This window comes from Saccopteryx bilineata, chromosome 4 (assembly GCF_036850765.1).
Source record: "Saccopteryx bilineata isolate mSacBil1 chromosome 4, mSacBil1_pri_phased_curated, whole genome shotgun sequence".
Lineage (NCBI taxonomy): Eukaryota > Metazoa > Chordata > Mammalia > Chiroptera > Emballonuridae > Saccopteryx > Saccopteryx bilineata.
The window spans coordinates 49,356,865-49,370,454 of record NC_089493.1 but is presented as its reverse complement, the minus strand read 5'-3'; the positions used below and the strand labels follow the sequence as shown (position 1 = coordinate 49,370,454).

The 13,590-nt window shown below is 36.0% G+C and overlaps 1 protein-coding gene across 2 annotated transcripts in view; it reads right to left on the bottom strand.

Annotated features, from left to right (window-relative positions):
• The window catches only part of MAP4K5 (mitogen-activated protein kinase kinase kinase kinase 5), a 135,620-nt gene that overhangs the window by 65,798 nt on the left and 56,232 nt on the right, over positions 1-13,590 (bottom strand). For both annotated transcript variants that reach the window (XM_066272094.1, XM_066272093.1), the window contains exons 4-6: positions 12,263-12,353; positions 11,500-11,564; positions 7,536-7,591 (exon numbers count right to left, since the gene is read on the bottom strand). In XM_066272094.1, coding sequence (XP_066128191.1) covers positions 7,536-7,591; positions 11,500-11,564; positions 12,263-12,353 — 212 coding nt within the window. The remainder of the gene's footprint in view (positions 1-7,535; positions 7,592-11,499; positions 11,565-12,262; positions 12,354-13,590) is intronic.

The window sequence follows — 13,590 nt, the reverse complement described above, 5'->3', positions numbered from 1 at the left end:
ACATCATTTCTAAATTTTCTAGAGTTTTATGTAAGGGAAATCATACAGTGTACTCTCTTTTGTCTAGATCAGGGGTCTCAAATTCAACTCAGCATGTGGGCTGCAGAGCAAGAGCACAGCCATTCCACGGGCCACACTAGGTCTACAAAAGGCAACTGTTACGCAACACTTTTCTTGAACTTCGTGGATTAGTCAGCGGGCCACACAAAATTGTTCGGCGGGCCGCATGCGGCCCGCAGGCCGCGAATTTGAGACCCCTGGTCTAGATCTTTTGCAATAGTTCATGTGACATTCCTTTGTAATGTGTATATCATATATGTCAATAGTTCATTGTTATTACTAATAGTCCATTATACAGATATACAAAAATTTATTTATCTGTTCACCTGTCGAAAGACATTTGGATTGTGTCCAGTTTTTGACTATTACAAATAAAGCTGCTATGAACATTCTTGTACAGTCATTGTATGATTTCTTTTTCCTCTTGGGTAAATACTGAACCACTGTGTAATGGCTATATCGTATGGTGGTCCAATTTAAACTTCTGGTAACTGCCAAAATGTTTTCCAAAGCAGCTGTATCATTTTACATCAAAACCAGCAGTGTATGAGAGTTCCTGTTAATCCACATCGTCACCAACCTTCCTAAGGGCAGTCTTTTTAATTTTAGCCATTCTAATTAATGTGTAGTGGTATCTCACTATGGTTTTAATACACACTTTTCTAATAATTAATGATACTGATCATCTTTTCCATCCTATCTTCTTTTCTTAAAAAAAATTTATTGATTTTAGAGAGAGGAAGGGAGAGAGAAAGATCAAAACATCCATCTGTTCCTGTATGTGCCCTGATCAGGGGTCAAACCAGCCACCTTCGTGTATCTGGATGATGCTCTAACCCAGTGTTTTCAACCAGTGTGCCGTGAGACCCGGTCAGGTGTGCCGTGGGGAAATTAAACATGGGTCCCCAAACCACGGCCAGCGTGCTGAATATGGCCCGTGGAGGCTATTTATCCAGCCCGCCGCTAGCGCCTCCATCCGAACATAAACATTCCCCTCACAATCCCTCCAGCTATCAGCGACAGGAAGAGTGGAGGCACAGGGAACGCTCACTGACCAATCACCTTCTAGGATTCATCCTGACCACTAGCGATGAACCAATAGTAGGCCGCCTCTCATCCACACCCAGGAAGGTCCCCGCTCGGGCTGCTGCGCACTTGTCATTGTGTGGCCATTGTGTGGCCATGGTGAGGAGTTGAAGCTGCTACTCCTCCCCATGGTCCCGATTTCTAATCCTGGTCAGGACTGGAGGTAAATGTTGCCACCACTAGATGAAGCCTCAGCCTCAGTTGGTTATGCCTATCCTGATGGTGTATATAGATATTTGACCTTTTTCTTTTTAAAAGAGGCCCCTCGCAGAGGGTGATACACAATGCATCACAATGTTATCTAACTTTAAAGCTCAAGTTTGCTGATCTCCCTTTGGACAGTTTTTGGTTATCTGTTGCCAAGGAGCTCCCCATTCTGGCCAACAAAGCTATTTTGACATTGCTCCCATTTTCAACCACATTATCTATGTGAGCTGAGCTTCTCAAGCTTGACTGCGATAAAAATTAAAAACAGAGAGAGACTGAGAACTGTTGAGGAAGAGCTCCGTGTGTGTCTTTCTACCATTCCTGCCAGGATATCCCTTTTGTGTTCATCGAAACAGGCCCAGGTTTCACACTAAGTGAGTATAAATATATTTAGAAACTATATTATTAACTATATGTATAATATGTACTGTGTTAGAGTGTCATTTTGGTAAGTGGTGTGCCCCAGGATTTTGTAAATGTAAAAAATGTGCCGCAGCTCAAAAAAGGTTGAAAATCACTGCTCTAACCAACTGAGCTATTCAGCCAGGGCCACCCATATCTTCTTCTTTTTTTTTTAAGATTTTATTTATTCATTTTAAAGAGAGGGGACAGAGAGAGAGAGAGAGAAAGGGGGAAGAGCAGAAAGCATCAACTCCCATATGTGCCTTGACTAGGCAAGTCTGGGGTTTTGAACCAGCAACCTTAGCATTCCAGGTCGACACTTTACCCATTGCACCACCACAGGTCAGGCCCCATATCTTCTTTGGAGAAGTGTCTGGTTAAATCTTTTGTACATTTGCTTAGCGGATTTTCTTATTATTGAGCTTTGAGGGTTCTTTATATAATCTGGATACAAGTCCTTGATCAGGTACATAATTTGCAAATTTCTTTTTATTCTGCAGCTTGTCCTTTCATTCTCTTAACAGTGCCTCTTAAAGAGCAGAGTTTTTAGTGTTTTTTATTTTTATTTATTTATTCATTTTAGAGAGGAGAGAGAGAGAGAGACAGAGAGAGAGAGGAGAGAGAGACAGGGGGGAGGAACTGGAAGAATCAACTCCCATATGTGCCTTGACCAGGCAAGCCCAGGGTTTCGAACCGGCGACCTCAGCATTTCCAGGTCGACGCTTTATCCACTGCGCCACCACAGGTCAGGCGAGTTTTTAGTTTTAATGAAGTCTAATTTACCAAGTTTTTCTTTTATGGATAATGCTTTTCATGTTGTTTGAAAGGCTTTGTTTAACCCAAGACTGCAAAATTTTCTCCTATGTTCTCTTCTAGAATTTCTAGTTTTAGGTTTCATATTTAGGTCTATGAGATTTTTTTTTTATACTGTGTAAAGTAGGGCTTGAGGTTCATCTGTTTGCATATGGATGTCCAACTATTCCAGTACCATTATTGAAAAGCCTATTCTTTCTCCATTGAATTGTCTTTATACCTTTGTCAAAATCAGTAGTCCTTTTGTGGAGTTATTATGGTCTTTCTATTCTGTTTCATTGAACTACTTATCTACCCTTATACCAATACCACTATGATTTGATTAGTGTGGTTTTATATGAAATTGCTACTGTAGACTTCAAATTCTGTTCCGCTTTTTCAAGGTTGCTGAACTGACTATACCAGGTCCTTACTATTTCTGTAGGAATTTTAGACTCAATTTTGTCCATTTCTATAGCAAAAAAAGCTTCTTTGATGGAAACTGTATTGAATATATAGGTTAATTTGGGAAGAACTAATACATTAAACTGTACTGAGTTTTCTTATCCACAAATATAGCATAGTTCTATGTTTATTTAGGTCTTCTTTAATCTCTCCCCTGTGTTTTATAGTTTTAAGTTCACAGGTCTTTATGCATCTTTTGTGATATATGGATATCCCTAAGAATGCCATATTTTTATTATAAGTGGTATTTTTTATTTTTACTTCTGAATGTCTATTGCTAGAGTATAGAAATCCAGTTGATTATGTATATGTACTGATCTTGAATCCTGTAACCTTTCTAGCTATACTTATAAGCTCTAATAGATCTAATACGGATGCCTTTTATGTTACTGTTACTGCTCTTGCAATGACCAAAATCTCTAGCACAATACTGAAAAAAGTGGTGAAAGCAGACACCTTGCCTTGTTTGACTGATCTTAGTGGAAAGCATCTAGTTCTTACCATAAAGAACTGTCACAGTTGCAGGTTTTCTACAGGTGCTCTTTATCACTGCTCTTGTGAACAAATTCTGTTCTATTCCTAATATGCTAAGAATTTTTATCACAAATGAATATTGGATTTTGCTAAATGCTTTTTCTGTTTCTAGAAAACCATGTGGTTTTTCTTTTTGTTTGCTAATATAGACAATTACTTTAAATGATATTTGAATGTTAAAACAACATTGCTTTCTAGAATACCATGCCGCCACCCTGTTCATGACATATTATCTTTTTTATATTATGTTGGATTGCCTTTGTTAACCTTTTATTTTCCTTTTTAATTTCTGTATGTATGTTTATGAAAGATATTAGTCTGTAGTTTTGTTTTCTTATAATGTCTGATTTTGGGTTCAGATCAATGTTGGCCCATAAAATGATTTGGGAGGTATTCTCTAGCCTTCAGTTTTCTAGAAGAGTCTGAGTAGAATTGGCATTCTTTCTTTCTTAAATGTTTGATAGAATTTATCCATGACATCATCTAGCTTGGAGATTTATTTGTGGGAATAGATACAGACTATTCAGATGAAATGAGCCATGGCAGTTTGTGTTTCTCAAGGAAATATCTATTTCATCTAAGTTGTGGACTTTATTGGCATAAAGCTGTTCATAATATTCCTTGGGTATTGATTATCCTTGTTATCCTCTTAATATCTGTAGATTCTGTCATAATATTAGTAATTTGCAATTTCCTTTTTACTTTTCTTGATCAATCTGTCTAGAGAATTATCAATTTTATAATTCTCAAAGATCGTATTTTTATTTCACTGATTTTTCTCATGCTTTTTGCTTTTTATTTAATTGATTTCCAACTGATCTTCATTATTTTCTTTCTCTACTTACTTTGGGTTTAATTGGCACATCTTTTTCTAGTTTCTTAAGGTGGAAATTGAGGATATTGATTTCAGATGTTTCCTTCCTACTACAAGAGGTTAAACCTCTTTAGTGTTATGAACTTCCCTATGTACTGCCTTAGCAGCATTCTGAATTCTGATATGCTACGTTTTCATTTCATTTAGTTCAAAATACTTTTAGTTTCTCTTTCAATTTCATCTTTGACCCGTGAGTCACTAGTAAGTGCTTCCTTAGTTTCTACATATTTGGAGGTATTCCAAAAATACTTACTAATTTCTAATTTAATTGCATGTGATCAGAGCATATACTTTGTATTACTTAAATCCTTTTAAATGTATTAAGACATTTTATAGCCCAAAATATGTTCTATCTTGCTAAATGCTCTTTGGACACTTGAAAAACACATGTATCACGCTGTTGTTGGACAACAGTGTCAGTAGGTCAAGTTGGTTGATTGTGCTGTTCAAGTCTTCTACTGTCAAGTCTTCTATATCCTGACTGATTTTCTGCCTAGTCTGTGAAATTATTTTGAGAAGGGTATTGAACTATCCATTAATCTATTTCTTTTTGCAGTTCTACTGGTTTTTGCTCATTTATTTTAAAGCTCTGTTTTATTAGGACCATAAACAGTTAGGGTTGATGTCTTTTGATGAAATGACCTTTTATAGTCTTAAGTCTCCTTTGTCTGATATTATGATGTCTGATATTAATATGGCCACCTGGCTGTTTTGAATAGTTAGTATGGTATATCTGTTCTTTTACTTTCACCCTATTTGTCCTTACAAAAGTATTTTCTTATAGGTATCATCTAATTGGGTTTTTCTTTTTTTTCCTGTTCTTACAATCTTTTTTCTTTTAAAAATCTTATTTAATAAAATTGTATATATTCAAGATGTACAAAATGATTTGATATATACAATGAAATGATTACTTGAGACAAAGTACTTAACACTTCATCTCCTCACATAGTTGCTATGTTTTCTTGTGATGAGAGCACCAGAAATCTATTATGTCAGCCTATTTTCAGTATTTAATACAGTATTATTAATTAAAATCATGCTGTACATTAGTAATCAGTCAAGCTACATGACTGCAACTTTATACACTTTGACCAACATCTCCCCATTTCTCTTCCTGCCTTAGCCCAGTCCCTGGTGACCACCTCTATGGTCTGCATCTGTGAGTTCAACTAGATTCTACAGATAAGTAAGATCATGTAGTATTTGTTTTTCTGTGTCTGGCTTATTTCACTTAACAGAATATCCTCGATTCTTCCGTGTTGTCACAAATGATAGGATTCCCTTCTTTTTATGGTTGAATAATATTTCATTGTGTGTGCGTGTATGTGTAAGAGGGAGTGTCTGTGTATCACACCTTTAATCATTCATCTGTTGGCAGACACCAGAGGTTTGAGTTTGTGAGCATAAAATAATTTTAAAAGTGGAACTAATCCTGGAGGTTGTCCCTTCCAAAGACTCATTTTAGCCTTGGGAAACCAGAACTGCAGAAGAGATTATGATCATATTCCAGGGCCCAAATGCAAACTCAAGTTTTTGTTTCCATCCTGTACTCTGTCCATTACTTATACAAGCAATGAACTTTGGAAATTAAAATATGAAAAAAATTAATCTATCAACAATTCTCTGGTTTGAGTATATGATTAGCTTTGTATTATATATCAATACAAAAAGTGGATTTTTATCTTATGTGAATATTAAGAAATTTTATATATATAAAAGAAATTGAATTTCCTGGCAGTGATTTTCAACCTTTTTTGTTGTTGTTGTTGTTTTTTGTATTTTTCTGAAGCTAGAAACGGGGAGAGACAGACAGACTCCTGCATGCGCCCGACGGGATCCACCCGGCACGCCCACCAGGGGGCGATGCTCTGCCCCTCCGGGGCGTAGCTCTGTTGCGACCAGAGCCACTCTAGCGCCTGAGGCAGAGGCCAAGGAGCCATCCCCAGCGCCTGGGCCATCTTTGCTCCAACTCGGCTGCGGGAGGGGAAGAGAGAGACAGAGAGGAAGGAGAGGGGGAGGGGTGGAGAAGCAGATGGGCGCTTCTCCTGTGTGCCCTGGCCGGGAATCGAACCCGGGACTTCTGCACGCCAGGCCGACGCTCTACCACTGAGCCAACCGGCCAGGGCCCAACCTTTTTTTTTCATGGCACAAACACACACTAATTACTAAGGTCAGTGCCCCTGACTAAATACAACCATTTTCATCTCATGGCACAAATAAATTAGTTACTAAAGAAGAAGAGGTCAGGGCCCCTTTTTCTTTAGTAATTAGTTTATGAGTGCGTAAGAAACAAAGGTTAAAAATCACTCAATTCTTTTAAAATGTCTAGAGCCATGATGGCCAACTTTTTTATAAAGACCGCCTACTTTCGCAGTGCTGGTCAACCTAGTCCCTCCCGCCCACTAGTGGGTGTTCCAGCTTTCATTGTGGGCAGTAGCAGAGCAACCAAACAGCGCCACGATTGGCCCACCTTGAAAGCTGGAACACCCACTAGTGGGTGGGAGGGACTAGGTTGACCAGCACTACGAAAGTGGGCGGTCTTTATAAAAAGGTTCGCCATCACGGCTCTAGCGTCTTCTTTGAAATCAGGTCAATCTCCCAGTTTCTAAAATATGGAAGGACATACAGAACACCAATTTCACTTCTGAACAAACTACACAATCTAGGAAATGTAGGGATAAAGCATCAATTACTCTATATTCCTAATGAAGATTCCAACCTATTTTAAAGCTCTCACAGATCTGAAATAAAGGAATAAAGAAACTTCGCTTAATACTACTATATATTTACCAAGCTTATTAAAAAAGATCCTGCAGTCAATGACTTATTAAGATCACATAGAACTACTAGGCTTTTCAGATACCATTCTGGGTTAACGCTATGCTAATTTATTTTGGAGGGGGGGAAATGGCAAAAGACCATTGTGTATACCTGTATCAACTTTAAAGAACTCCTGCAAATCACTGACGAAAGAAATGACTAGGCTTATCAAATTATAATATGAGAAGTTGACAGAAAAACTTGGTTTTACTCTTTTGGGCAGATCACCATTTTACAGTTTTCAATTGTGAAAACAGAATTGGCTATTTAGCCACATAAGCAAATGCAGTACCTGTAAAGTTTCTCTGCATACATAGGCTATTTGTAATTCTGATAATGGTCCAGTAACTAGAAAGGAAAAAGAAGACCACATTGTAATACATTTCAATACAACAGATTAAAAAGTCTACTTTAAAAATGACAAGCTATTATAAAACAACTTCTGTATATATCGTTGGATGACTTCTTATCATGAACATAAATTATACTTATAATCAGAAAATAACAAAAAAGAAAAATGACAATTAGAAATGTACTTTAAAAATGAAAGATTTTCTCCATAACAGCTTTGGTCAGTGAAAATATTAAACATGCCTTATGTGTAAAGCACATAGCTAGGCTATAAAAACAGAGAGACTTGATCCAGTACCTTGTCAAAGAATTTAAAAAGCAAGCAAATCACTACTGGCAATCTGATCTCTCCCTATTATGAAATACAAAATCCTTCTGCAAGTACCTAACCAGAGACTTTGGAAATATGACCAATATCATGAGAGAATATTTGAAATCTAAGGTAGTGTTTGCTGACAGCAATACCAAATGAGGTACTTAAGTTTAATCTTTACTTGAGAAATTTTGTACTGCATATTTTAAGCACTGGCTTTCTACATTTACTCAGGAACAAAAACTGATTCTTAGTAACTTGATGGAGTAGTAGTAAAAGAAGCAAAGCCACTTTACTACCAGTTTATTATAAGGTCTACCGGAAAGTTCTGTTTTTGGAATAAAACAAAATACAAATTTTTCTTACCATCAATAAACTTTATTAAATAATATAATTGCCATTATTATTAATGATTTCTTGCCAGTGTGAGGGCAATTTGTATATCCCATTTTTGAAAAATGTTTTATCTTTTGATGCGAAAAATTGAACCAGTGCTTGGTTGATATCTTCTTCATTTTTGAATTTTTTGCCCTTCAAAAAATTTTGTAAGGACAAAAACAAGTGATAGAGAGTGCTAAGTCCGGGGAATATGGTGGATGCGACAGAATTTCCCAGCCTAGTTCTGCAATTTTTTGACGAGTCCCCAAAATACAGTGGCGTAAATGAACTTTATCAGTAGCCATGGGTACACTATCACTTCACACATAAGACTAACGTGAATCAACTTTGTTTTAGTTAATTTGCTACGTCAGTATGTACACATTAAGTGATAAAAATAGAGAGGCACACATGCGCCAAATAAACATGTGCTTACGTGTCGAAACTTGTGATAGAAACGGACAGAACTTTCCGGTAGACCTTATATAAGTGTAGATGTTCTTGATTACTATGCTATCTATATCTAATATACTATTTACTGAAATGGATACTTCTTAGATTCAATTTAATTCAACAAATATCAGATTTTAATAATGGAAAGTAGAAATTTCATGAAGAAATAAAATGTCTCAAAACAATTCTTTAAGTTTAACAGTAGTGAAAAATTTTATTTATCCATATTCTTGAGTTCTCATTATGTAAAAGGGTGAAGAATATAATTAATGTAAATTAATGTATAAAAACTAATGAATCATAATTCCTCATAAAATCATAGAGAAGACTTAAATCAAGTGGCACAAAGCTATTTTCTATCAATATTTCTTTAAGTCAACAATAGGATAAAAGAAAACAATAGTCATTCTAGCATAAGACATAAAAAAATAAAACTACTAAATAAGAAATAAAACTTACTTTTCTCTGTTAAACCATGAGATTAGTTCTTGGAATAAACACTTTATTATTCTGTAATCCATAATATTTATGTGGTATTAAACATTATTTTAAATAAAAAAGAAGCACTGACCAGAGTTTAGACATCACAAACTTTTTGTCAGGGGTTATTTGTTGTGACAAAATTAAATAATTATTATATTTATTAATTTATAATATATCAATACATTTTCATTATAATTCAAACTTTTACTCCCTAGAGGTAATCACTTACCAATTTGATATGTATCCTTTTATTTTGGTGTGCTTTTACATGCATATGCATACTTTTCATTACGGCACCTTACTTTCTCATTGATTGCTGTCTCATATGTGCCTTGTCTCAGAGTGGTGGGGGGAGAACTATAGCAGACCGAGTAATCCTTTGCTCAAGCCAGTGACTCAAGCTGGTGAGCTGGCACTCAAACTGGAGACCTTGGGGTTTCAAACCTGGGTCCTCTGCAACGCAATCTGACACTCTATCCACTGCACCACCGTCTGGTCAGAAATGATTCACTTTTTTCATTTAAAAAAGTCCTTGGGGGCTCTGACTGGTTGGCTCAGTGGTAGAGCATTGGCCCAGCATGTGGAAGTCCCGGGTTCGATTTCTGGTCAGGGCACACAGGAGAAGCGCCCATCTGCTTCTCCACCCCTCCCCTGCTCCTTCCTCTCTGTCTCTCTCTTCCCCTCCTGCAGCCAAGACTCCACTGGAGCAAAGTTGGCCCAGGTGCTGAGGATGGCTCCATGGCCTCCTCCTCAGGCGCTAGAATGGCCCTGGTTGCAATGGAGCAGCGCCCTAGATGGGCAAAGCATCGCCCCCTAGTGGGTTTGCTGAGTGAATTCTGGTTGGGCACATGCGGGAGTCTGTCTTCTCTGCTTCCTCACTCCTCACTTCAGAAAAATACAAAAAAAAAAAAATAGTCCTTGGGGCCCCTGGCTGGTTAGCTCAGTGGTACAGTATCAGCCTGGCATGTGGAAGTCCTAGATTCAATTCCCAGTCAGGGCACACAGGAAAAGTGACCATCTGGTTCTCCACTCCTCCCTTTCCCCTTTTCTCTCTCTCTTCCTTCCTGCAGCCATTGCTCACCATCGCCTGAATGGTTCAAGTAAGTTGGCTGCAGATGCTCAGGATGGCTCCATGGCCTTGCCTCAGGCATTAAAATAGATCGGTCACTGAGTAATGGAGCAGCATCCCCAGATGGGCAGAGCATTGCCCAGTAGGGGGCTTGCCAGGTGGATCCTGGTCGGGGCACATGTGGGAGTCTGTCTGCCTCCCTGCCTCCCACCTAAAAAAAACCACGTACTTGGGGAGATATAGCCAGGTCAATACAAATGGAACTACAGTACTTCATCTTTTTAAGTGCTTCATTGTATTCCATATTATAGATGTAGTATATATTTAACCACTGCTCTATTGATTGCCAATTAAAAAACTTGTCCTCTACAAGCTACAAATCTTATTTAAACTGAAGTAGCACTTGGTTTTACATATACTATGGTTGCATTTATAAATTGAACTTGTAAATTTGTAAACTATGAAATTTGATAAGACTTTCAATACAAAAATTTCAAAATACTTCTTAAATATTTAGAAATACATAATAAATTATACAATACATAGTTACAATAGCTTTATTATTATATATCCAGTTAAATAAAGAAAAGTTATTTTATAAGGATCTATGCTTAGTCTCATAAACTCTATAAATTCAGGTAATTGTCAACAACAAAACAAATTGAAAGCTAAATGGTAGAACCAAAATAAAATCTAATTCTAAATAATATTATGAGGCAAAATCAAATTCAACTAAAAAACTGCCTAAATTAACACAATTGTAAATACTCCATATTTAAAAAACTATAAATTGTTAATATAAAACTATTATAGCAACAACTAAACTGCTTTCCTAGATAGCAGGTTAAATTATTATTGTGCTAGATACAGAATTTCCTTTATGAGAGTTTCCTTTTGCATTTCAATTTTTATTTACAAGGAAGTTTAGGCAGTTTCATTTTTAGATAAAAAACTTTCCTAAAGGATTATATATAAAAAGTAAAATTTGTATTGTTCAAGTACTCCTGAATTTCTCAGTTCAGGCTCCAGAAAATTTAACTGAATAACCAACAAAAATTAAATTTAGATTTATTTTATGCAATACAAAGGAAAAGAATAGGATGTAAAACAGTAAGTCTAACTGTTAATATCCCTGGTTAACTAGACATGTCAAACAACAATCATTAAAGTCAAAGCCAGTCTTAAAATATAAAGAACAATTAATAGTACCATGGTAAATATCTTGAAGTGATCCGCCACCACAGTATTCCATACAAATCCACAGTTTTTCCCGACTAACATGAAAGAGAAAGAAAAGTATATTAGCTAGTAATTCTCAACCACTGACATACTCTGAAGGCTTGCACTCATCAGCACACCAGGATCTAGAATGGATTACAGAGCCCTGGCAGTCTCTTTTCAAGCTGCAGAAAAACACTGACTTCAACTTTGTTCCCATCTTACATGGTTTAGAATATGACCACTTTTATAAGCTAAAATATTTACTTGTAATCATTCATAATATTTCATTAAGGTTACTAGGTAAGGTAACACTGCATAAATGGAGGTACCATTATTAAAATTCAGAAAATAAGAAAACTGAAAAAATTTTAGAACTTTACAATTAATTAAAATTTATAAATATAACAGCACTGACATGAAGGGGAGGAAAAGTGGTAGCAAGGAAATATAAAATGCAAAGAGAAAACACAAAATCCGAGAAAGTGGTGTCATCTGGGGAGGCGTAAGAGTGAATGTGATAGAGAGGACCTTACTGGTAATTTCTAGTTCTCGATTTGAGCAGTGTATACAGGAGTGTTCCAACATAACAATATAATGCTTTATAACCTAAATGTGTTTTACATATAATAGTTTGTAACAATTTTATACTATATTAAAAATGTAAAGAGAAAAAATCTGAACATTCAGGACAATTTATAAATAAATAAAATTATTGAAGAAAAAAAAATACAGAGAGAAGCTTTTTTTTTACCTGAGATAGCTCCCAAAGTAGGCAACAATGTTGCAATGTTTACATTCTTTAACCATAAATATTTCTTGTTGAATCAAAGAAAAATCATCTCCTGAAAAATAAAATGATAATAAATTAGTCACCATGTTACATTTTGTCTATATATGCAAAGAAGGAAAACTTTACAATATTATATTAGGTAAATATTAGAGATGAAGAATTAGACAATCTTTTTTTAATTTTTAAAAATTTATTCATTAATTTTAGAGAGGAAGGAAGGGAGAACGAAACATTGATTTGTTCAACTTATTTATGCGTTCACTGGTTGATTCTTGTATGTGCTCTGATTGGGGATCAAACCCACAACCTTGGCATACTGGAATGACTCTCCAATCAACTGAGCTACCCAGCCAGGGCATAATTAGACATTTTTACTACTTCAATGGAAATGTAAACTGGTACATTCTTTCTATAAAGCCAGAAGCTTAAAAATGTATAAAATCTTTGAACTTATAATTTTACTTCAATTTTTTTTTTTGAGATATGCAGAGATAAATGTTCTCTAGTGTGACAGAATAATGAAAGAATGGTTAATTAACTTATGGTATAGTTATACATGTTACAACCCAGTCAAAAACAGGCTTTGATATGAAAGTACGTTCATGATATATTAAGTGAAGGGACATTTTATATAATCATGTAAGTATATACGTCTATAAAAAAAGTCTCAAAAGCACATACACCATGTTTCTGTCTGGGTGTAATAATTAAATTGAAAAGTAACTTTAAAAAAGTAATTAAAAGTAATTTTGCTTTCTTCTTTTTTTGATTTGCATATTCCAATTTGGTTATCACAAACCTCATAAGAGTTGTTTAACAAGAAAAAGTTTTATTAAAATTAAGTACTGGTTACTTATGGGAATTTTTTTTTTTTTTACAGGGACAGAGAGAGAGTCAGAGAGAGGGACAGACAGGGACAAATATACAGGAATGGAGAGAGATGAGAAGCATCAATCATCAGTTTTTCCTTGTGACACCTTAGTTGTTCATTGATTGCTTTCTCATATGTGCCTTGACCGTGGGCCTTCAGCAGACCGAGTAACCCCTTACTTGAGCCAGTGACCTTGGGTCCAAGCTGGTGAGCTTTTGCTCAAACCAGATGAGCCCGCACTCAAGCTGTGACCTTGGGGTCTTGAACATGGGTCCTCTGCATCCCAGTCCGACACTATCCACTGCGCCACCGCCTGGTCAGGCACTTATGGGAATTTTACAGTTATTATGGAATACTGCCTAGAATGATACTATCACCATCCAACTTAATTTTGCATAGAAATAATGTTTATTTCAGT